At 39.1% G+C, this 26,521-nt stretch overlaps 1 protein-coding gene across 31 annotated transcripts in view; it reads right to left on the minus strand.

Annotated features, from left to right (window-relative positions):
• NRXN3 (neurexin 3) overlaps window positions 1-26,521 on the minus strand; it is a 1,657,938-nt gene that overhangs the window by 1,116,748 nt on the left and 514,669 nt on the right. For all 31 annotated transcript variants that reach the window (XR_011648289.1, XR_011648295.1, XR_011648286.1 and 28 more), the window contains one exon: window positions 799-1,237. Coding sequence is in view for 19 of the 31 variants with exons in the window: in XM_058292898.2 (XP_058148881.1) it covers window positions 799-1,237 (439 nt within the window). In the remaining 12 variants the exon portion in view is untranslated. The remainder of the gene's footprint in view (window positions 1-798; window positions 1,238-26,521) is intronic.

A 26,521-nucleotide genomic window follows, 5' to 3' on the forward strand; every position in this document is an offset into this window, starting at 1 on the left:
ATTGCCACATGGTCCAGAGAAACTAGACAGAGTGTCCAGGAATTCAACAACTCCCCACTCTCTATTTGTGCTTCTCTTCCTTCTCTCTTTGCTAGGATTCCAGGGTGGCTGTGTACTGCCTGGGGCTAACTTGTTTGGTCTGCAGCTGCAGAAACAAACAAAGCCATTTAAACCAAATGTAAAAAGGCTATGAAGAGGAAGGGAGAGTTAGTGAGGTCTGAGCAAAGAGTGAAAGATAGGTTTTCACACTGAAGGAAGGTTTTAAATTGAGCATGAATTCAGGAAAAATCAATTTGCCCTTTCGTTCTTGTCGTAATTTCTCTCTGCAACATGCTTCTTGCCAATTGTAGGGTGTGTCATTGCATTAACTCTTGCGCAGTAAAGTAATAGCATAAGGCAGCATCTGTGACGTCACAATTGTTTTCCATGGTGATGAAAATAAGAAGAAAAAGGAAAAAAGGGGGCAATTAAAAAAAACATGCCATCACACCGGTGACATGACAGTCATTTTGGTAGTAGTGGGAATGCCACTTGTAAAAACATCCTTAGCTCCAGGGTCTTGGAGATATCACTGAGAGGACTGTGCAGTGAATGACAGGGGAGATGTGGAGGAGAATGTGAGTATCAGTGAGACAGGTGTCTTGTTCAGAAGCAAAATCTTACAACAGACATTAAAAAGAACAGCAAAAGAAATGAGCACAGAGAGCCAAAATTAAAATAAAATATATAAACCCAGGAGATAGGAACTGAGTGGCTACAGCTTTCCTCTCATCCCAGCCACATGCTGTCTTTTCCTACCTGATCTCCCATCTCGCTGAATGTCCACATGGTACCATTCCCCATCATTGGCTTTCTTCTGAGTGGCTTTCACTTTGATGGTGCCAGAGCCCATGTCTAGCAGCAAATACAGGTTGCCATCGAGGAGTTCGACAGCAAAGAAGTCCACCTTTGTATTCTTCTGGCTCCGAGCATCCTTCCTCTCTTGGGGCTTGCCATGAGTGAAGAGGATCAGGCCATTGGGCTCCGTGGTGCGGAAGTCAAAGGAGATGGAGCCCATCCGTTTGGTGTTCCACTTGGGCAAGCTGATATAAGCTTCTGGGGTCTCAAAGTTGATGGGGTCTAGAGTGGCCACATTCTCACACTTGAATACAACCTCACCATAGATTTTCATCTTGGTGTCCCCAATCCGGGCCAGGCGAGACAGCTCCAGACGAATGTCATTATTCTTATAAACAACCTGTCAAAAAGTCAAACAATAGTATCATATGAATCAATCTTGCAAAGAGCTACCATCCATTGCTCACTGGTCACCCGAGAAAAAGGTCCAAGAAGAGGCTTCAGGACATAATAGTCTGAAACAATATGAGAAGTATGGGATGTAGCAGTCAAAAAAGCATTCGAGGAGCCTGCTGGGGAACACACAGCCCTGAAGAAGCCCCTCCATCTCCACTGTATTCCTTTTGTCTCCCTCTTTCTAGCCAATGCCTTATATTGTCAGAAAGTTACACAATCTGAACTACAAATAAAATTCCATGGATGCAAATACCAAGGTATGATGATACTTACTGAAGTGGCCTTAGCAAGTAAAAGACCAGGAAAAAACCTTCAATAACCATCAATAACAGACTGGCACATTGTTATGATGGAATATCATGCAGCTATTAGAATGAAGTATTACTCCAGATTTTGACCTGGATGTTCTCCAAGGCATCTTAAGTGGAATTAGAAAGGAACAGCACAGAGTGTGTATTATGTCATCATTGTGCAGAAGTGAGGTGAGGGTGCTATATATGTATATATGCTCACATATGCATAAAATATCTTTGGAGGGAAACACAAGAAACTATAACATGAATTGCCTTTGGGAATGATTCTGTGGGATTGATATTCAAGCGTGGAATAAAGACTTCCTTTCACAGTACCCTTCTGTATTATTAGATTTTGTTTTTAACCATATGGATGAATTACTTTAAAAAATGACTGAGTATTAAGAATTGGTGAGAACAGAAGTCTGAATTTTTTGTGTGTACCCATTATATACAAATAATGGTAGGCTATGATATCCTTAAACATTTAAAAAATCTATTATGACCTTCTAAATCTGGTACAATCCACATAAAAGAAAGAATTAATGTTGTTTCTCAAAATTAGAATTTCAAAAAAATTTTGCTGTTATTGGAACTGAAATCTGATGCAGTACCCTGGGACAAATCTTGGTCTCTTGATCTCTGGGAGACATCACATCCATACAATAAGAGAAAATATAAAACAAAAACACGGAAGGGAAGAGACTAACATTTGAGTATTGGTATGCCAACCACTTTGCAATGCTCTTTACATTATCTTACTCAAATTCTAAGTCAGGACCCAGACATAGATTTGAATTCCATGTGCACTACTTACAAATTGTATGACCTTGTCAAAGTTATTTATCTTCTCTGGGCCTGTTTCCTCCTCTGAAAATGGGAATAATAAGAATAATCTATTTTGTAAGGATTAAATGAAGTAATGTATGTAAACTACTCAGAAAAGGCACATAGTAAGAGCACAAAACATCTCAGCAATTTTTGGGGTTTTGGTTGTTGCTAGTACTGTTGTCATGATTGTTGTTTTTTTCTATTCATCCCTTCCACAGTTCTGAGAATGTTGTACTATCATCCCCATTTTTGGTAAAACACTTTGTGTTGCAATAAGTCTTATAATCCATCTCAGTAAGAGAAAGGTAATTGTATGAAACATTCCAGTCCATATCTTTAGTCCCTAACATCCAACTACAGAACTGTCTCCTTCTCTCCCTATCCCCAGGATTGAGTCAAACAGAGCTATTTTCCTTTTAATAGATCTTAAGAGAGTATTATATAAACTACTGAAAAGACATTCGAAATGCCTTACCTACTATGTGACCTTGGCCTTGGGCCTGACCATGAAAATAATAATGATACTAACATTTATGCCAGACACAATGCTAAGGACGAACACTCTTCACTTCATTAGATCTTGACATTAGATCCATTCAAGATACTTATCATCACCCCCAACCCATTTTATGGATACAAAAACAGACACAGGGAAAAGTTAAGTAACTAACCCACAGGCATATACTTTACCACTGTAGACACTTTCAATGATGCCCCATTAGCAGAACCTGCGAAGCTCATCCTTAACATTATGTGAAAAGTCATGATGTTCAACTTCCACATTCCAACATTCCAAAGGCTGGATTTCTCATCTTAAATCTACTGGACTGACCCTGTGCAAAGGGGAACAACTGCAGGATCCTTAGGCAATCACTCAAGTGAGTAGACCAGAAAAGAAACAATAAAAATTATTGGGATAACTTTTCCTTTCTGATCCCCATTATTATATTTCAGCAGGTGAGATAACTGTGTTATAACAAAACATTGACTTTACCTACATCTGGGTTAAATGACTATGACTAGAGCTCCTTTTAAAGTTAATTATTAATGTGCAAAAATACTCATCCAAAAGGAACAGAGTAAGTCTTGGCTCCATTGAAACAAAACAAAACAAAACAAACAAACACAAAAGAAAGCTGAGGCATCCCTACAGGAAGTCCCCAGCAGAAGGAAAAGAAGAAAAAGAACTTTTAGTGGTGTGGGCCTTGAGGAAGAACTCTTCTGTAAGAAGAGTACATGGTTGAAACTGGGACGGAAGTGAATGACTAGAATGCAGATTTCTGGAGAGAGGCAAGAGAGACAATGCCAGAAAAGACCAGACAGAGGTAACCTAGCATCACTCAAAGGTTGATTGAAGGTGAGATGTTTATCTACTACATGACAGGGAAATCACTTCTCTATTTATATGGAGCCTCCACTATGGTGAAAGGGGAGCTGACTCCTTTCTCACTGACAGTTGGCTAAACTCTCTGAATTCTATTTTATTCATTTGTAAAGCTTTAAATCTTATACTTGCTCTACAAACCACTTCCCTCTTTCCCCCAGGGCTATTGTCAAGATCAAATGGATATTATACATGATAGAACATAGAATACCCTAAATTGGTGCACAAACCTAGGAACAAATAATCATATATCCTCATCTTTACTAGTGCTGGGCTTTGTTTAAAACTGGCAGGGAGCTGAACTGAGGTTCTGCTGAGAATCTCCTAAAAGGAGAAGGAACAGGAGCACACAGAGGTCCTATTCGTGGGTGATAGTCAAGTGAGCGGATCCACTGTTGGCACTCCCTCTGTTATGGGTTCATTTGTGTCCCCCCAAAAGACGCCTAATCTCCTGTCCCACAAAGGTGACCCTATTTGGAAATAGGCTCTTTGAAGATTTGATTAGTTAAGATGAGGCCAAAGTGAACTAGGGTAGGTCCTACTACAATAAGACTGATGCCCTTATAAAAGGAGGGAAATGTGGACACAGTATGTATAGACACAAGGGATAATGGAGGCATAGAGTGAAGAGCTGCAGCTGCAAAACAAGGAACAATGTAAAGCTAGGAGGAGGAAAGAAGGGATTATCTTCTATGGGTTTCAGATGGGGAATGACCCTGCCAACACCTTAAGCTTGGACTTCTAGACTCTAGAAGCTTGGGACAATAAATTTTGGTTGGTTTAACACATCCAGTTTAGTTCACTTTGTTATAGCCATTGCGGGAAACTAGTACACTTTCCTTCTCATCTGTGCCATCACAGCTTCAAAAATAGTCACCTTCTCCACCCTGGGCAGGACCACAGCCATGGCCATGGCCTGTGTACTGGAGCCTTGGGCATGGAGGCAGGAAACCCTGCTGGAACACCTTATAAGGCATATCTGGTTTAGTGTTCTCCATAAAAGCACACTCTCAATGAAATGAATGCCATTGGCTGCCTGAGTGAACTAGGAAGAGATGTGCCATCAAGGGACAGAAAGCAGGCTTGGCTGATAAGTCACCCCAATGAAGAGCAATTAAAGACAAAGTAGAAAATGTTCCCTGTGGGGAAAGATGTCATGCAACCTGGGATGCAAATAAGCAGGCACGGAGAGTGACAAGCTGGCTCTTCTATGCACCATGGACCAGGAAAGACTGCTGTTTGGACTTGCATCTCACGCTTAGGAGGACAGTCAGTTCAACAGTTAAGGGCAGAGTACTGGAGTAAAGACAAAGTCTTCCAGAACAAATAGGTTTGCATTCTCCCATAATCCAGGATACAAGCAGAGACACACAGGAACAATACAAGGAGTAAGGCAAGCTGAGAGCAAGAACAATATAATTAATTTTTTTAAGATTTACTTATTTTTAAAGTCACCTCTGGAAAGTAGCTGTGGCTCAAGAAATTGAGCTTCTGTTTACCATCAGGAGGACACAGATTTGATCCCCAGAAACTCCTGGTAAAAGGGACTTCCTGGTATAAAAAAAAAAAAAAAAAAAAAGACAAAGAAAGGAAAAAGGCATCCCAGACCTGTGGGTGAGATGCAGACCCCCGTGCAGTGAAGGGCTTTTTGGAAGCACCAAAAAGACAATGATGCAACCAAAAAAAAAAAAAAAAAAAGTCAGCTCCTACTGAAAGCCTACTATCTACCAGGCACTTTAAAAGCTTTATTCAATGTCATCCAAACAGCAAGCATTACCTGCTTTACCACTGTAGACACTTTCAGTGAGACTTGAGGGGGTAGGTGTTTGCCTAAGAGCATGTGGCCAGTTAAGGGCATAATCAGGACTTGAAGCTAGATCTCTCTGACCGTACTGGGGAAAGCAGCTACACCCCTAGAATGGCATCTTCCAGGCTTTCCTGTAGCCCATGCCTACCACAAAGCAGAAAGTGTTTACTAAAAAGCCACACCCAGTGCCATCCCACCATGCCAAGTCCCGCATACCTGGTGCTGGCTTATGATCCCTCTGTAATGGATCCCGACCATTCTCCACTCAGGGGTCTCCTCAAAGACCTTTGTATGCACCTGTATTAGTCAGCCAAAGGGGTGCTAATACAAATTACCAGAAATTGGTTGGTTATAATAAAGGGTATTTATTTGGGGTAGGAGGTTAGAGATACCAGGCCATAAAGCATAAGTTACTTCCCTCACCAAAGTCTATTTTCACGTGTTGGACCAAGATGGCTGCTGACATCTGCGAGGGCTCAGGCTTCTGAAGTTCCTCTCTTCCAGTGTCTTGCTTTCCTCTGGGATCAGGATTCCTCTCTTCCCAGGGCTTGCTTCTTCTTCCTGGGCTCAGGGTTCCTCTCTTCCTGGGGCTTGCTGCTGTTTCCTCTGTGAGCTTACTTCCTGAGGCTCCAGCTTAAGGCTTCAGCATCAAACTCCAACATCAAAACTCCAACATCAAAAACTCTCAACTCTGTCCCTTGCCATGCCTTTTATCTGTGAGTCCCCATGCACCAAAGGTTCTAATGAGGTGGCCCAATCAAAGCCCCAATCATAACTTAATTATGCCCAGGTTCAGACCAGATTACAAACATAATCCAATATCTATTTTTGGAATTAATAACCATATCAAACTGCTACAGTACCCCAGTGTTAGTGTTCCTGCATCTTTGCTCACCCAGGTTTCCTTTAGACACCAACCTCTTTAAATGGTGACCCTTCCCCAGGATTGACATCCAAACCCACTCCAGGCCCATCCTGGATACTCTGTTCTCAGCTGATCACTGCCATTTGATAAAATAAAAATGCTTATACTGCCTGAAAGAGATGAAGGTTTCTGCCCTGTTGCTTAAACCACTTGCCCAGCTTGGAGAAAAAGAGGCAAGTCAAGTCCTACCAGCACATGATGCACTTTTCACACTGAACTCTTACACAGTTCTTGAGTTATATGGCAGGACCATGAACAAGAATCTAAAGGTGAGAGACAGTCCCAGCTCACAGAAGTTTGTTTGTTTTTATCCTTCTCCTCTTACCCCAGACTACCCTGTTCTCAGATTCTTGAGCATTCATTTTCCTTCATTTTCTGTAAATACCATGTTCCTGTGTACCCCAGCAAGGGATCTAGGAGGAGAGTGTGGGCATATGCTTCCTTGTACTTTGTCTCCAGTCAAGGGTCTGGAGGGTCTTTCTTTTCCCTTTTTTTAAAAGCTTCTTTAATCCTCTATGGATTTAAATATAAATGAGTTTCAATAAAACAACCAGGCCAGTTTTTAAGACCAAATGATTTAGAGGTCCATGACTTGACAGTGGAATCCCATTGCTCTGATTCAGGCCAGAGGAGGATGTTTGAAGTTAAGGATGTTGAGGTGTCTAGGCTGGACAAAACAGTAAAGAAGCCAGTGGCAGGGTACCTTGCATATAGAAGTAGCACTGACTACAGATCCCAATAAAGTCTTTCAACTTTATACCTATTTGTGGAGCAGTTTACTCTCTGCAAGCAAAAGACAAAGATATATTTATATGCCCCCTGAACTTAATCCTCTCACAGATACTGATGGAACAAGCCTTTTCTCCTCAGCTTCCAGGTTGTTGCAGCTTCTAGATAAAACTTTTGGGCTCATCTTATTTTCGCATAACACTCTTATTCAGAATGAGGAAATGAATAAAATGCCTAGTGAGAGACTGCTTTTGAATTTTCCTTAGAATCACATATTCTACTGTCTCTCTACCTCCCAGTCCATCTTCAAGCAGCTGATGACTTTAGTCTGTCTGTTATGACTTCTCCCTCCTCCAAACTGTGTGCTCCACTCATCTGATACTCAGAACATCCAACCTTGTTATCTTTGAATGAGCACAGGTCTTGTCTTTTCAATAGACCTCAAATATCTTACTAGCAAAAAAGATGCACGCCTTTTAAAATCTGGAATCACACTAAGTTGTAGAAATGCTTAGTACATACTCAGCTCTTAATTAAATTAGATGTTGGACTCAACTGACATTATAAGGCAGTGGTAAAGAACAGGGACTTTGGGGTCCCTCTAACCAAGGTTTGAGTCTTGCTCTACTGCTTATCAGTTGCGTGACTTTGGGCACATTATTTAACTTGTTTCAGCCTCAAGAACTTCTAATGTAAAATGAATATAATTCTCACTTCATAGGGTTGGAAGAAATAAATAAGGTAATATCATATATAAAAAGTACATTTCACAGTCCCTGTCCCTTCATAAGCACTCAATAAATAGTACAATATTTATTGCTATTAATTTTGTTATTTTCTATGAAAAGCCATAATGAAAGAAACATAAAATATTGTGGAATGAAGTGATTAAGAAGGGAAGATCCTCTCTGAGCATAAGTTCTAAGCCAATTGTCAGCTCATGAGGCAGGACTGTAAATAATGACAGACTCTGGTTTTAACAAACTCTGAAATATATATTTAAAAGATATAAAAAATATAGATATAAACATAAACATAAATATGCCTGCCTAATAGACACCTCCCACACACACACATACATACACCATAATCTTGCACAGATTTAGGATTCATTATCATTAACATCATTTGTTACCATAGTGTACGACTACCAAACTCCAACAATGAAGTCCAAGCACAAATGTGGCAGCAGATGGTCCTCTTAGCTTCCAAAGTCAAAAGAACCTAAATATTTGGCATGGCAAGAGCCACATCTGCATTTATTGTCTTTCTAACAGGGATCAGTAAATTGCAGTGGCCTGCTGAGATGCAGCTGACATCCAACCTGGGGCTCAAAGTCCCAACTGATACTTATCATGGATACCACAATTTCCATGCTTTATGTTTTGTTAACAGTGACCAGAGTTTGCCAAAGATAAAACCTAAGCACCAGAATAGAAAATGGAAACTGAGTTTCAGACTTATGAGGTAGGAGCCAGATAATGTCTAAGTTCTAGGGCTCAAAATAAAGGTCAAAAAGGAGACTCCAGATAAAGTTGAAACAAGGAGTAGAATGTTGGCAATCAATTCAATTTTTTTAAATGCTGTGTGATCCAGGAAAGCATATCTGTAAGCTGGATCTCATTAGAGGTCACTAGTGTTAAACATATCTTCAGACTCTACCTTATTTTGAACAGAAACATTTAGTAATCTGGGCATGCAGGCAGGCCAGCCAGGAAGAGAGATTGAGAGAAAGAGAGAGAGACAGAGAGAGACAGAGAGAGAGAGGAAAAGAGCTTTGAGCCAACCAATTGTTCTGCCCTCATGAATCAAAGGGCCACGGGGCAGGCCCAAGAGGCTCTGCCAATAATCCAAGTTATTACCCAAGGCTTAGGTTTAAACATTGGTTTGCCTGATAACTTCTTTGACAAATGAAAATGGATAGAATTATGCCCAGTCACAAAGCACAAAAATGTTGAGAAATATTTCCAATGTTTGGCATGATCACAGTGAGGGTCTCAATTTTATTTTTCTCAAGAAAATTCTTTTGACTTTTATTTAGCTAACAGCTGGCCATATATCCATGTATCTCCTAAAAAAAAATTTTTTTCAGCCAACACTCTGAAGATTTAGGCTACTGTGAAGTCTCAACCCATCACAAAGGATCAGACCTGTTGATTCAGGTTTTATCATCCTCACAGTCTATTAAGCCTCTGCTAAATTCATGAAGCAAGAACCCAGGTAGAGAAAGAAGACATGAACTTGTATGTATGGATCATGGTTCTTCAAGATTCTTTGCCAGTGGATAGCAAAAAGAAAAAAATGTTTCTAGTTGATAGCTGACATTTTCAACTATACCTCAATAGAAAAGTCCTCCATTGTTTAGAGCCACATTGGCAAATATGTGCTTCTACCCTACTCCCTTTCTTTCACAGGGCATTTATTAATTGATGGCAGCCTATTCTACTCCCTTTCCAAATGGACTCAGGTGTAGCCTCCGAAACCGGCTCAAGGCAGTGCTCCAGGAAATTATCACCAATTACTGAAAGCTAGAACCTAAGGTGATTCTATTCTTCACCTTTGTTATCCTCTAAAAGCCAATTTAATATAAATTAACTAACCATACTAGAATATTAGAAAATAAAGAACCTACATAAATGCATTAAGTAACCACTGTACCTCTAGCTCTATACCATGGAGGATTCAAAAGACCATGAAACATAAAATCCCTGTCACCAACATGCTTGGAAAATGTTGGAGGATGCTTAAAGGGAGGATTTCTTTTGATCCGAATTGGAGAGAGATGTATTTGTCACCCTAATTAATGTACAAGGGCCTGTAATCAGAAACCTGACTGAGATTGTATTTCTCATTTCTCTGCTTTCCAGGAATGGAACTCTTATAGCCCTCTAGACTCTGAGCTTCATAAACACACAGGCTGTGTGTTTTTTTATTTGGTAACTAATGCATCCCCAGTGTTTAGCAAATTGCCTGGCACATAGTAGAAGCTCAATAAATACACATTCTAACTTCCTGCATTTTACCCAGTAAAAGCCTCCAATTCCTTCTGTTTTAGAATATTTCATGAGGATACTATCCTGACTAGAGTAAAAGTTACATATCATAAAGCACAGGAAATAAGAGCAGATGAATAAGTGGTACCTGATCATGAAAAGCTCTAAAAATAAAGATGTTATGCAACTGGAATAAAAGGGAACCATTAGAATAGAAAGGAAGTCTTTAGTAGTCTGATTAGAAAAGTGACAAAATTTAAAAAGTGCCTTCCGGAATCACTAGGAATCTACTATTATTTTTATTCTGAGGGCTATAAATAACTCAAATTATCTCACTGGGTTAACATGTCAAGCTCAAAACACACCAGTGAGTCCCCATCAACTGCAGAATAAAATACAAACTTTTAAATATTACATAAAGAACCTTGTTGATCTAATCCCTGCTTCATTAGCATGAGCCTTGTCAAAATTCTGCAGTTCCTCCCATAAAGTATCCTCTAGCTAAGGCTTATCTTGATTTTCTGTCTGGATAACTACCACCTCTTTTAGTAAGCTTTCCCTATCATTTCAGCCTATTCCACTCTCACCCCCAGCTGATTCCTCCTCTCTGTTCCCAGAGCACTGTGGTCTAACTACTAGCATAGTATTTATCATACTGCACTGGGCAGAAGTTTCTCAAGTAGAGGAAATTGTGTCTGTTCTTTCTTTATCTCCCAATGCCTGGACACGAAGTCAAAACATATTTGTAGGAAGAGGTAGAAAAATGGGGAGGAAGAAGGGCAAAGAATATCACAAAGGCCACTTCTGATGCTTCTAAGTCAAGGAAGATTAGAATGCAGGAAGAAGTTTCTATACATATTCTGCTTAACAATAAGCAATATAATGGGCAGGAAGAAAGCTAAAGTATCACAGACACTTAAAAGGACTTTGATGAGACCACTGAATATTTGTTGAGTTTTCCCCAGTGTGTATGCTTAGGAAATGTGCTTGTATTTTTTTTAAATTTATTAAACTATATCATTCATACATAAATATACATAAACAATAAGTGTATAATAGTTGTGAACTTACAAAACAAACATATATAGCATCAAACAAACATGAACATCTCACCCTACCACCGATAACTTGCATTGTTTTTAAACCTTTTTAACTAATGATTAAAGAGCATTGTAAAAATATTCCTACTAAACAAAGTACTGTTTCCCTAACCAATTCTATTATTATTACCTTTATATGATTTATATATGAACATACATAAACAATTAAGTGTAGAGTAAAAGCTGTAAACTTACAAAGCAAACATGCATAACATCATACAGGGGTCCCATACATCAACCCTCCACCAACACCTTGCATTGTCATAAGATGTTTGTTACAAATTATGAAAGAATATTGTCAAAATCTTACTAATAATCATAGTCCTTATCTTACATTTGGTGTGTTTTCCCCCAATCCACCCTATTATTATTTTTTAAATATATATTTTTTATGACAGAAGTTGTAAACTTATAAAACAGTCATGCACATGTGCAGAATTCCCAAACAACACCCCTCCATCAACACACCACAATGTGGTGTGTCATTTGCTACAGATAAAATAATATAATCTGATTGTTACCATGTCCATGTACACTTGGCTCACATTTTCCATACTGCCTCAGTATCAATACAGTACATCTTTTACATAGATGCAAGAATATTATATTATTACTACTAACCACAGTCCATAGGTCACTCCAGCTCTATTTTTCCAATGCTTCTCCACATTCCCAACACCCTGCAGTAGTGATATATATTTGTTCTAGCTAACAAAGGACACTCTTGCATCTGTACCATCAACCACAATTCTCACCCACCTCTTGGTTTACTGTGCTATCCAGTTTCTAATTCATTCTCTAGCATTCTGTCAATTGGCATTTACATAACTAGACTACCATTTTCAATCACATCTCCATTTATAAACTAGCTGTTATTCACTGTGTGTTACCATCCACTCTATACATTTCCACACTTTTACAGTAAAGCTAATTAAAACTTCTACATACATTAACACCAGTAGTCCACTTTTCGTTCTCTTATCTCCTTTAAGAATCCACCACCTACCACCAGGTCTTGAAGATACTTTCCAATAATTTCTTCTAGAAGTTTTATGGTTCTTGCTTTTATTTTTAGTTGTTTTTTTTTTTTTTATCCATTTTGAGTTAATTTTTGGGTAAGGTATGAAACAGGGGTCCTCTTTCCTTCTTTCAGCTGTGGATGTCAAATTCTTTCAGCACCATTTGTTGAATGGATTGTTCTGCCTGAACTGTGTGAGTTTGACAGGCTAGTCAAAAATTGTTTGACCATACTTGTGAGGGTCTGTTTCTGAACCATAAATTTGGTTCCATTTGTCTAGTGTGTCTGTCTTTAGGCTAGTACCATGCTGCTTTTATGACTATAGGTAGGTATTATGATTTAAAGTCTGGAGATGAGGGTTCACTTTTCCTTTTTATGATGTTTCTGACTATTCAGGACTCCTTACCCTTCCAAATAAATTTAATGATTGTGTTTTCAATTTTTTCTTTAATGCTGGTGGAATTATCAGGATTGTAATAAATCTGTATATCAATTTGAGTAGAATTGACATCTTAATGATATTTAGTCTTCTAATCCTTGACCATGAATGTTTTTCCAGTTATTTAGGACTTTTTTGATTTGTTTTAACATTGAGTTTCAGCTTTCTGAATACAAGTGCTTTACATCATTGGTTAAGTTTATTCCTGACTATTTGAGTTTTGTCTATCATATTTTATTTTCACCACTCTTTTGACACTTTTAGCTACTTTCATTGATATAATCTTCATTTCTAGACTCTCTTCCAGGCCCCTCTCTCCTGTCTTTTCTTTTCAGGCTCTAGCAGACCCTTTAGTATTTCCTGAAATTCTGGTCTCTGGCTTAGAAATTCTCTCTGTTTCTGTTTATCTGTGAATATTCTAATTTCACCCTCATTTTTGAATGACAGTCTTGCTGGATATAAAATTCTTGGCTGGAAGTTTTTCTCTTGTAGAATCCTAAATATATCAGACCGCTGTCTTCTTGCCTCCATGATTTCTGGTGAGAAATCAGCACTTAATCTTACTGAATATCCCTTATATGTTATGCATTGCTTTTTTCTGGCTGCTCTCAGAATTCTCTCTTTGTCTTTGGCCTTTGACATTCTGATAAGTGTGTGCTTTGGAGTTGGTCTATTTGGATTTTTTTGTATGGGAGTACATTGTGCTTCTTGGACAGGGATATCTATGTCCTTCAATAGGGCTGGGAAATTTTCTATCATTATTTCTTCAAATATTCCTTCTGCCCCTTTTCCCTTCTCTTCTCCTTCTGGGATACCCATGACAAGTACGCTTGCATGCCATTTGCTGTCATTTAGTTCCCTGAGACCTTGTTCAATTTTTTTCCCTTCTTTTCTTCATCTGTTCTTTTGTATGTTCACTTTCAGAGGCCATTTCTTCAAGCTCACCAATCCTTTCTTCTGCCTCCTTAAATCTGCTATTACATGATTCCAATGTGTTTTTTTTATTTCATTTATTGCACCTTTCATTCCCATAAGATCTACTATTTTTCTATGTATGCTTTCAAATTCTTCTTTGTGCTCATCCAATGTCTTCTTAATATCCTTAATCTCTTTAACCATCTCACTGAATTTATTAAGGATATTTGTTTGAACATCTATGACTAGTTGTCTCTACTCCTTTATGTCATCTGGAGGCTTATCTTGTTCCTTTAACTGGGCCATAGCTTCCTGTTTCTTGGTGTGGATTGTAATTTTTAGTTGGTATCTTCGCATCTGGATTACTAGAATATTTTTTCTGGGTGCAGTTTTTCTCTTTAGTTTAGGGCTTCCTATCATTTCTCCCTTGCTGGTTGTGCAGTAAGAGCCAAGCATGTAGTTGGTGCTGTAAGCTGTGGAGGCTCAAGCTGCCCTCATTGTGCCAGGGACCAATGAAGCTTCTTCCAACTTTCTCCTTTGCCAGGGGTAGGGACAGAGTCACAGCTATGTGGAATAATCCAAGTGCAGACCTAGACTGTAGTTGCCCAGAGAGACTGATGAAGCTTCACAACCTTTTCTCTCCTGCCTGGGGTGGGGATGGAGCTGCAGGTATGGGCAGCAATCTATGCAGTGCAGGTCCAAGATGACCACAGTTGCCCTGGTAGACTTCTTATTTTCAGTCTATGCCAGCCAAAGTTACCTGCAGTTACCTGTATAGACTGGTGCAGGGTTCCTCAGCCTCCTCCCTGCCAGAGGCAGGGCTGAAGCCTAGACTAGGGCTGCAGGCTGATCTGCGTGAAAGAAACTGGTTTCTGCTGACACTGAGAGTTTCAGTCAGCCCGGCTTCCCCTCAAGCTGGGGGTGGAGTCAGAATGGTGGCTTCTGGCCTCTTTCTGACTTGGGCTCATTCATAGCCCAGCTATTCCCAAGGTTATCTCTTAGCCAGCCAAGTCTACCAACCAGTAGCCAAAATCAGTAGCCAACTGTCTCTCTTGTTTCTGGGAAATGGAGCTTCCAATTCCAGCCACAGAACAACTCCTGGGGTGGCTCGTGCCTCCAGGGTAGGACAATCACCAGTCTCTACAGCTTGGCCAGTAATTTCCTGGAAAGGCTGGCTCAGGTTCCCACAGCTCCCTCCCTGCTGGAGGTGGCACTGGGGCCTAGGCTAGAGCTGCAATCTGATCTGGATGGAAAGAAGCCAGTCTCCACCAGCACTGGGATTTTCAGTCCGCCCCGCTTCCCCTTGTGCCAGGTGCAGGGTTAAGATGGCAGCTCCCAGCCTCTTTCTGACTTGGACAGGCTCAAACTTTAACTGCTCTCAGGATTATACTGTAGCCCACTGAATTCACTCCTCAGTAGCTGAAATTGGTGCCCAACCATCTCTTCCTCCCCTGTTTTGGGGAAGCAGAGCTTTCATTTCCAGCTGCGGAACAGCTCCTGAGGTGACTTGTGCCTCCAGTGGAGGCTGGGCACTGGCCTCCAGGGCCTGGAGCACTCTACTTACAAGTCTTCTCTGCAGATGGGCAGTCTCCTCCTTCCATTCCTTCAAGTATGTTGCATGATTCTCTTCTGGTCTCCTTGAGCCCCCAAACAGGTGCTTCAGCTAGCTCCAGAGAGTTCTGGGTGTTTGCTAACTGCCCTGTAGCAGGAGCTGACTCTAGGAGCTCCTTACTCCACTTCCATCTTGCTGGTTCTCCTGTGCTTGTATTTTTGAGGCAATCTGTGTGCAAAGTTCTGCACCACAGAGTGGCAGCTGTCATTAGTTTATGTGTCTTGGAAGAACAAAAACAGAAGAAGTACAAAACCCAATAAAGAATTCTAGCAAAAAAAAAAAATGTATATATATATTGACTAGAACACCAGTAGACCAGTAGAATACTACTGGTATTCTATTATAGACTTATTGTGATTTTAGCAATGGAAGAAATTATATCATGGATGTGGAGGCAGTGGCTACTGGAGTTGTTGAAAGCAGTGGAAGGAAAAAGAGTTGTAATATGGGGGCATTTCCTGAATGATATTACAGGGACAGACACAGGACATTATATATCCTGCCATAACCTACCAAATAGACTGGGAGAAAGTGCAAACTACAATGTAAGCTGCATAGTAGTGCTCCAAAATATTTTCACCAATTGATGAATGTACCACACTAATGAAAGAAGTTGTTGATGTGGGAAAAGTGGGGGGTGTGGGGAGTGAGGCATATGGGAATCCTCTATATTTTTTTAATGTAACATTTTGTGTGATCTACGTATCTTTTAAAAATAAATAAAAATATATTTGTAAAGAAAGAGTTCTAGCAAGGTCTTCTACAAGATTAGCTGACAAAGTTCAGTCACAATGCTGCCTCACCTTCTGGAACAAGCTAAGGGAGAACTTCATATTTCTCATATGAAATACTATAGCTTGGACTTCCCATAGAAAGCACATAAAGATTTTGAAACACATCTCAAAGTCTTTATTATTTGTACTAGAATAAAATAGCAAGAATGTATCTCCAACAATGAAGTGTTCAGCCATAGCTAGCACCATTTGGCTGCCACCAGCTACCCCAAAAGGAGATGGATGGCAATAGGAATGTCAAACAGCTTAAGGAGAAAGAGCTTATGTGAAAGGACAAAGGGTGAAAGATAAGAGAAAAATACTACAAATCAGTGCTCTTAAATGTACTCATCAAATGCAATGAATGTGCCATGATGATGAAAGAGGTTGCTGATGTGGGAGGAGTGGGGTGAGGGGGGTGGGGGCTATATGGGGACCTCATATTTTTTTAATGTAACATTAAAAAAAAATAAAGGCAAAAAATAAAATAAAAGATTCAATGAAACAAAATCTTCAAGAAGTCCAGCACAGTTGTCTGGAAACAATGGTAGCCTAGGGCAAGCAAGTATTCTGAGCAATGCAGAGGACAGAAATGGTAAATTCAGAACCATGGATAGTGACTAGCTATCTGAGGTGCTGACCAATTGACAAGTTCCAGGAGAATTCTCTGGGACTAAAACAGCCAAGTTCATACAGAGGATTTGCAGAGCATCCTCTTACAATGTGAAGTCCACTCATTCATACAAATTACATGTAGACCAGAGCTGTATGGTTTCGTAATGACCAAGCAACTTCTAAAGAAGGAGCTCTGCTTCTCAGAAACAATTACAAACTATCTCTTGCTTAGCCTGCTCATCAGCTCTGCTTCTATCCTAATGAACGCCCTAATCAGATGGCTTTTCAGAGTGGTCCAATGAGCTCTGCAATCAGCAGAAGAGGTAAGGAAAGTGATAGGAAGAATATGCCAGGTTGGCAGGTGGCTGATAACAGAATCATTTCCAGTCTTGTGCAGAAGACAGCAAATAAGAATGTAGTTGAAACTGACAATAATATAGACAGAAATGCTAGGAGTCAAATTAAAATTTTTCTTAACAGGCTTCTTTACCCTTTGTTAATCTCAAAGTAAAGAGACATGCAATCTGTCCTTTCTTGGGGTTCCCCTTGAAGGTAATAGTATCTAGCCCCAATATTTATACCTGTGGCTTTTTATTACCTTTAGTAAACCTGCAGGCACTCAGATAACCACTAGATGTCTCTTATGCCATCCAAAACCAACTTGAAATTAATTTCACTACCAGGTACACAAATCACATTTAAAATAGTTTTTCTAAACCTTGGATATTAGGTATCAACTATAATTCCTACTGACTCATTCCTCCTTATTTATATTTTTCATTTTTATAGTATTTCAATGGTATTTTATAATATACCAAAATATATAGAAAGAATGGGAGGCCATTATGGATCAAAATTCTTTTATATTTATATAAAATTTATATAAATATCTTTTATATTTATATGAAAGATAAGAAAAGTAATAAATAAGCAGAAAGGAATATTGGAAGAAAGGGTTGCATAGTACTTAAAAAAAAGAGGTCTAAAACTCATGATTACTTTTAGGATTCAAATAATTTTTAATATAAATGTAAAAACCCATAAGTACAGCTTAAAGTTAGATTCTCCATACACTGTTATCTTGGATTCTTAGATACAGTGAAATTAAGTATGGCAAATGATTTTAATTTCACACCACAAGTTTAATCAATTGTAAGTAGCTGCTTAGGATCCTAGGTAGGAAAGGGATGTGCTGTGATCAGTTAGCAATGTCTGCTCTGGGTATGGAGTTGGGAAATGGCAACTTCTGTGATATGCATTTGCAGAACCTGTGTTAAGCCCCTAGTCTAAGCCTCCCAGACAGGGGTGGTTGAGTGGTGGTAGTGGTGATTGTAGTAGCAGGAGAGGTAGCAATAGCTAACCTTATTGGAGGGATTTCTGTGGACCAGATGTTGTTGTTAGTGTCTACATATAACAATCATTTAATCCTGCTGTGACAAATATTAAACACAGACACACTACTTTTAAGAGTAAAACAGCATAATTAATAATAATTTCACCTGGACAATCGATCAGCCCAGACTGTCCCAGGCAACCTGGTATGAACAATCACCCTATTTAATCCTCACAATTAATTGAGGTCAAACAGGCAACCAAGCATATGCTTAAGAACCCATATGCTGTAGTCAAATTATCTGGATTCAGATCCTGACACTACTACTTATTACTGTATACCCCAGATAGGAATAACAATAGTACACTTACCTCCAGGGTTGTTGTAAGGATCTGAAAATTTAAGTATATGTAAAATGCTTTGAACAGCTCCTGGAACATTGTAAGCATTGGTTACTAGTATCCTCATTTTATAAATAAAGAAACTGGGAACCAGAGAATTTAATACCTGCCTAAGGTCATACAGCTACTAAGTAGTGAAAATGAAAATGCAGGTAAGTCTAGCCTCAGAGCCTGTGTAGTAAACAGCTATTACTCTCTGATTTTCTGATTTTCTGCAAAAGAAAAGAAATGGGGGTATCATTTGGATCCCTCCTTTCACCTAACTTCCCCAACTGGTTGGATTACAAAAGAAGTCACTAGAAATGTTAGTCTCTCCTGCCTATGGCTTAGGCAAGTAAGTTACAGTCAAGTAGACACACTGAAGCATGTTCTGGAGCACCCATCAAAGGAGGATCCCTCCTGGAGACCATGTCCTTCTAAGGTTACAACGGAGAAAAGTGAAGGAGGTATAGAGAAGTCAGCAAGTGTCTACATCCCAAGCTCTACTGCTAAAGTTCTTTAATTCAAAAAATGATGAAGTCTCTGCTCTGACCCTGAATGGGGTTTCCTACTAAAGAGTTTATTCTCTCCCTTAATTCTTCCCCCTCTCAACACCCCTTCCCAGTGACTATCTAGATCTTTTATGATTGAGTCACCTGATGAAACAGACAGCAAGATAACTGCTGGATGCAGAGGAGTCTGTACCAGACTAGCTAAGTACAGCTATGATCCACCCACAACAAGGCCAGATGGCAGGCACTGGCTGCCACTGCTTCCTTGTGCAGAATTTAGACCAGCATTTCCAATTAGGTATGAGCTCCCCAAAAGTATTAATTGATGGTTTATCTTCATAATGAGAGCTGGGAATGCTGCCACACTCACCTGTTCAGTGGGATTAGACTGGCCTAATTTAGCCCTTTCATGGCAGTGGTGCCTGTCTTCTTTTAAATGGGCCATAATTTGGAAACTGCTTACTCATGAGGTATGGCTGTAAGTAAACCAAGTTCCTAGAAGATCAAGCACTGAGTCTTCAAAGGAGAATGAAATCTGTCTCTCTAGTGGACTAGATCATGTTGCCCAAAGATATCAGGTCATAATCCTCAGAACATGTAAATGTTACCTTATTTGAAAAAAGGGTATTTGAAGATGTCATTAAATTAAGAGTCTTTACATGAGATTATCCTAGATTATCCAACGAAATTACATACAGCCTTAGAGAGAGATTAGATATGTACACAGACAAGAAGATGATGTGAAGACAGACACAGAGATGGAATGATGCCGCTGTAAGCAAGAAAACACTAGCAACCACCAGAAGCCTGAGGGGCAGGGAACAGAAGCCTGAGGGGCAGGAGCCTCTGGAGTGAGCCCCGTCCTGCTGACACCTTGATTTTGGTCCAGTGAAACCACTTCAGACTTCTGGCCTCTGGAACTGTGAGAGGATAACTCCTGTTGTTTCAAGCCACCAAATCTGTGGTAGTTTGTTACAGCACCCAAAGGAAACCAATATTCTCTCTTTGGTTATTTCCTGACCCCTGTTAAAGTTTGGCTTGTAATAAGCTGCTAGGGCAAGGGCTGCCTCCTTTGAGGCTTGCCATACATGAACTGCTTGGATTTGGAGAGGAAGGCCAAAGAAGAATGGAAAATTCACCAGGCCCCTCAATCACCAGCAATCCATTCCTAGGACATATGGAACACCTGAAGGTTAAATTACCAGCTAGATGTAGCTAGCAGGTTTTTGACCCTACAGACATATCAATTATATGCTTATATAATATAAAGAAACTGCCTGACTCTGATAAACCACCAAGCTGTAGTTCAAATCAAAACAAGAATTAAACACAAGAATTCAACAAAGCATGAATTATGTGTAATTCATGTTCTAAAGATTAAATTTTAGGACACAGTCTCTTCCTTGAAGAATTGACCATGTTCTGTATGGACTTATGTTTTCACCAAGCATTTACTATGCAACTACTGTAAACAAGGGACCATGCTAGGAAATGCGGGGGATATAAGGATGCAAAAGACATAGTTTCTTTCCTCAAAGATTTTACTCTTTTTAAGGGAAACAAACATATGCACATTTATCCACTTATTCAATACTCATTATCTATTGAGTGCCTGGCTCTGTGCTAGGTTTTAGAAATACAAAGATGAAAAAAGATATAGCCAGGAAGTTCTTCGTTTTGGGGAGGCGGGGGGCAGGGAGACAGGCAGAAAACCAAAACTAACAACTAACAATTTGCATCATAAGTGTCTTTGAAAAGTCATTTCCTACTTACCACAAAAGCACAGATGGGTTCCTAATTCTACCTGTGGTACACAGTATAGGTATAACACCTGATAAAGGAGTGATATTACCCATATGAAAGAGGAAGGTTAGAGAAATAGGTTGGGCAAAGAAGACAACTGGAGAAAACTTGGCCTATTCATAGACTGGAGAGTGATTCAGTATGGCTGAATTGCATTGATATGGTGGGGTGACTGTGAAGAAGGAGGTTGAACAAGACCTCAGAAGACCCCCTCCATCCAGCTGAAAGTTTTAACCTCATTCTAAAGGCACAGGAGAACCACTTAGACAGGGACTATGAGAGATTACTCTGGTGGTCCTTTAGGGGATGAATTAAAAGGTAACAAGAGAAAAAAACAGAGAAACAGCTTGAAAAGATACAGCAACCACATAAAAAATACACAAAGTACAATGAAAGGAATGATTGTTTTGGGAATAAAGAGTGGCTAGAAGAAAGAATATCTGTGTGTGAGAGTGTGTCTGCACACACACATGAAAGGAAGAGAGAAACACCTAAGGAGAAGGAAAACATAGATGATTAAACTGATAAAATAGGTTGATGCCTAATCACAGTCTTAAATGCCAAGCCAAGTATGGAAGAGTCAGAGCAAGTGTTTGAGCAGAGGAAAGTCATGGTCGGAAACAAGCATTAAAAAGGCCAATATGGCAACTGTCAATAGGACATTGCAAAAGTCCAAATAAGAGTAAGGTATGCCCAGGTCTAGAGCAGTGATGGTGAAAATGGAAGGGAAAGATTCTAGAAATAAAGATAAAGCTGACAGGCTTGATGACTTTTGGAGGCTCTGGGAGTGCTATACTGGCTAGTTCTACCAGTATAATGATAATGAAGTACAGCTGGATTTTAGGAGCACTTATAAGTGTCAGAGAGTGTGCAAAATGCTTTCATGTAAGTGAAAATGCAATCATCACAGCAACTCTTGGAGGAACCATCATCATTTCTTTTCACAGAGGGAAAAACTGAAGCTTTGAGAAGACAAATGACTTGTCCAAGCCCACAAAGCTTTTATGTGGCAGAGCCAGGAGTTGTACTAATGTCCATCTGACTCCAAAATGTACTGTCATAACCTTTAAGCTGTACAGTTCCCCCAGGGATTCCAATTACTCTGAACAAAAGAGTTTGAAAACAACCTTTATTCAACCACTTGCTGTTATTTCCCAGGAAATTTTCCCATTTAGGGAATCTTTACGATCATAACTCAAAACCTCACCAAATACTTCCATATTGTTGCAGATTTGAGCTAGTAGTCACTCCATTTACCACCTTTCCTTGGAATGCAGATGACCAGCTTGGTACCATCTAGGAGGCCAAACTGAAGTCAAGGGGACAAGATAACAGGGGAGGAGCCTGGGGAATGAATATAAGCTGATTGGAATTCCTCTCCTCTTACCAAAGATCTACTAGACATCCTGAGAAGAAGCCAAGACAGGAAAACCTACCCATGCTTACCTGTGATTCCTTGATCTTTAGAGCTTATTTTGGGACTGGCATAGAATTTCAGAAATTTCATTAAATGTTTCCTAATGAGGTGCTTAAACTATAAAAGGATAGTGATGTGTTTATAACTATAAACAAAGCAAATGCTACATAATTAAATGTGTGGCTAGTTTCCCACGAACCTTCCCTGGAGCTTCTATAGTACAAATTCCACAATGTCTGTGTGTTCCCCCTTTCTAATGGGCCATGTACTTATCATGCCCTTGCTAGGGTTTTCTTTCAAGGTAGAGGTAGGAAATCCTTGGTTTCCTGCCTGGCATTATGATTCAAGTGTCTTCTGTATTTACCTCCTGACCATCAAGTGTCTTCTCTATTTACCTCAATCCAAGGATAATGGACAGAAGTAACTCATGGCATCCTTCTTCTCCAGTGTCTCATGGACTGCCCTGGAGAAAATACTAACAGCATGGCCTGTTGAACCTGAAAGATTACATGGATCTATCTAGAACTCTTTTACTTTTATTCAAATCATGAATGTACTGAAAAAGGAAACAAATTAAGAGATAATCAGACTAGAGTATCCCTAGATCTAGAGCAAATGAGAGGTAAAGTATCAACTTGAATTCTACAACTAACCCTAAATCTATCGCTTGTCTTAACACCTACTAGCGAGCAAAGGAAGTTGGGAGTGGCAATGGGATAAATCAAGGCACTTATTTTTTATTTCTCCAGGTTCAATTCATTGGATTCCAACTGACTGTGTGGCTAGAGGATACAGTTCCAAAAAAACAATAAAAGGGGTTTTATTTACCCATGGATGACAGAATAGAGAATTTTACCACCTTGTATCTGCAGCACTCTAAATGGTATATTTTAACTTAATTGTTTTCTAAAATAAAACATGTTTAACTCATGAGTAAATAATTTTGAAATAAGATCACCATGCCTTATTAATGACACTTAAACAGGTCTCAGTCCTCAGAACACTTACTATCTGTACACAAGCTGACATTCTTGACTATCGCTCTCTTCTCAAAATTCTCTTTCCCTGGATTTCCTGACTATACACTTCCTGAGTTCTTTTTTAAATTTATTTTTTAAATATGCAGCCTCAATTTTTTTCAAGTCCTCCTTCTGCCTCTGCCACCAGATCCTTTTCCAAATTTCTTTAAAAAATCTCTTCCCACACATCTGATGAAGACCCCCTTTCTTTTTTCCACTACTTTCTCTCAGCTGGTAATTTTACCTACTCTCACATGTTTATCTTTAGAACTAAAATCTCTCCAAAGGCTCATGCCCCAAATCCAAATTGTCTGCTGGAACAATTCATCTATCTAAAAGCCTCTGCAAATTTTAAAAATTGACCTGCCCCAAAGCAAGGTCATCAATTCCTCCTCCTGATTTCCTGGTTACTCACATTCAAATTTTGTAGATGTATCTGATCTTTCTCTCCTCCTTGCCCCTTACCAGTCTGTTTCCAAATTCATTTAATTCTATATCCAACATGTTTTTCACATTTGTTTTCTCCGTTCCATTTCTGCTGCCATGTGTCCTATCTAGACCTCCATTTTATGTATACATTTAATCAACAACCATAGGGAGTTTACTAAATAGTAGGCTCTGTTATGGACACCATGGCGTCTCACATTAAGGAGCTTATATTTTAGCAGAGGTGTATATATACATTGATGTTTTAAGAGAAGTATATATGGGACAGAGTGGATGCTCAAGCCTGTCATCAAGGGAAAGCATCTGAAATAAGTCTCACATGAACCAGTATAATGCAATTTCCTAATGAGTCATAGCTGGTAAATAACTCCACCTCCAATATCATCCTCCTTCTATCTATTTTTTACATTACTGTCCATTGGTTGGTTTGCATTCCATAATATTTTTTCAATTACTATTATTATTTTAATTGGAGAAGCTGCAGGTTTACAGAAAAATTGTGTAAAAATTACAACATTCCACATACCTTCATAGTATTGATTCTTTGCATTGGTGTGGTACCTTTGTTACAGTTGATGCAAGAATATTGAAATAGTACTATTAACTATAGTCCATAGTTTATATTAGGTGTGTTATTTCCCATATACCACCCTATTATCAACATCTTGTAATAGCACATACAATTGTTAAAAATCATGAAAGAACATTCTTATGCTTTTACTATTAATCCCAGTCCATAGCCCACAACAGGGTTCACTGTGCTATACAGTCCCATATTTTATCTTTTAATTTCATTCTAGTAACGTACATGGCCCAAAACTTCCACTTCCAACCACATTCACATACATAGTTCAGCACTGTTTATTTCACTTACAATAATGTGCTACCATCATCACCACCTATTTCCAAACGTTTACAATCAACCTAAATAGACATTCTGTACAAATTAAGCATTAGTTCTCCATTCTCTTCCCCAAACAATCCCCTGGTAACCTATATTCTAGATTCTATTTCTATGACTTTGCTTATTATAATTACTTTATCTCAGTAAAATCATATATCATTTGTCCTTTTGTATCTGGCTTATTTTACTCAATATAATTCCTTAAGGTTCATCCATGTTGTCACATGCATTAAAGCTTCATTCCTTCTTACAAATGAATAAATATTCTATCATATGCATACATCACAGTTTATACATTCATCAGTGGATGTATACTTGGGTTGCTTTCATCTTTTGCCAATTGTGAATAATGCCACTATGAGCATTAGTGTACAAATTTCCCTTTGAGTCCCTGCTTTTATTTCTTCTGGGTATAAACCTAGTAGCAGAATTGCCAGGTCATACAGGTATTCTATGCTTAGCTTCCTGAGGAACTGCCAAACTAACTTCCATAGCAGCTGTACAATTTTATATTCCCACCAGTAGTGAATGGGTGTTCCTAATTCTCCACATCCTCTCTAACACATAGTGTTTTGTTTTTTTTAATTGCAGTCATTCCAATGGGAGTGAAATGATATCTCATTGTGGTATTGATTTGCATTGCCCTAATAACTGGTGATGTTGAGCATCTTTTCTTGTGTTTTTTAGTCATTTATATATCCTCTTGCACTCCATAATATTTTAAGCAAATTAAATAAAATGGGAGATGTTGATAGGAAAGAAATGTGAGGGAGACAGATCGCTGGAGTAGAATAAGACTACAAGAGGCCAGAGAAAAGTTAGAGACTACGGTAGTAATCCAGAAAAGGAGAATGAGTTATTGAACAAGACAGCAGCAATGGGTAAGATGGAAATGAATCAGGTCAACATACTTTAGCGACCAATGGGTCTTAGAGGACTATTTAAGGAAAGAAGAGAAAAGAAAACTTTCCAAGCCTCCGTTTTGGGTGTCTAGATAGATCTCAAATGCCTGATAGAATACTGTAGGAGGGGTCAGAGATGGTGGGGAGGACTGAGGGATGGAGGAAGGGATACAGAGAGAAAAGGAGGGAGGAAAAAAAGAGAGAAGAGAGAGGGGGGAGGAAGGGGGAGAGGGAGAGGAAAAGGGTGAGGGTAGAGAGGGAGAGAGAAAAAATTTAAGTAAGCTTAAGCTCCCTGTGCATGGAAGAAGGAAGGGGAGAGGGAGAGAGGGGGAAATTGTGAGTCCAGATTTAGACAAATTTGAGCTCCTTGTATGTCATCAAAATTCAGTATATGAATGAATGTGAAAGTGTAGGATTCAAAAAAGAGACCTGGGTTGAAAAAATGATAACTAAAGGCGTAAGTATGGATTATGTCACTTAAGTTGAATCTTTAGCCTCAGAAAGTCAGTTGGTCAAAAGTAGAACTCTGGGGAACTCCAGTATGTACAAAGGCTGGAAGAGCCCATGGAGTATTCACTAAGAAGGATGGTAGTAAGAGTCAGAATGTCTATATTAGACTCTCAATAAATAAATCATCTTTAGCACAAGAGAATCGACATATCAAATTCCATAAAGAAATTGGGTAAGATAAAAAGTATTTCTTGATTTGCATCCATGTGATCATAATCACTTCAACAAAACAAGGATATATTTCTCTAAGAAATATAGGTCAAAAGCTTCATTCAAATAGTTACCAAGTAATTGATAAGATTAATATGCTGTTTATGTTAAGCCATCAACAAATGGAGTTGCTCTCAATGAAATGCACCAAGGCTAAATGTCCTATTGCTAAAGTTTCCATAAATGATTCTTTCCTTAATAGGCTGCCTTCTCAAATGCCTAGGCAAAGAATTGATTGCCAACTTAAGTGCCATAGACAAATGTCTGAAGACCCAGGGTTCATAGTATCCATAGAGAACCCATCTCAGCTATAGTGACTTGTAGCTATGAAATCACTATTTATATATAGAGTAGTCT

The sequence above is a fragment of the Dasypus novemcinctus genome, chromosome 3 (assembly GCF_030445035.2).
Source record: "Dasypus novemcinctus isolate mDasNov1 chromosome 3, mDasNov1.1.hap2, whole genome shotgun sequence".
NCBI lineage: Eukaryota > Metazoa > Chordata > Mammalia > Cingulata > Dasypodidae > Dasypus > Dasypus novemcinctus.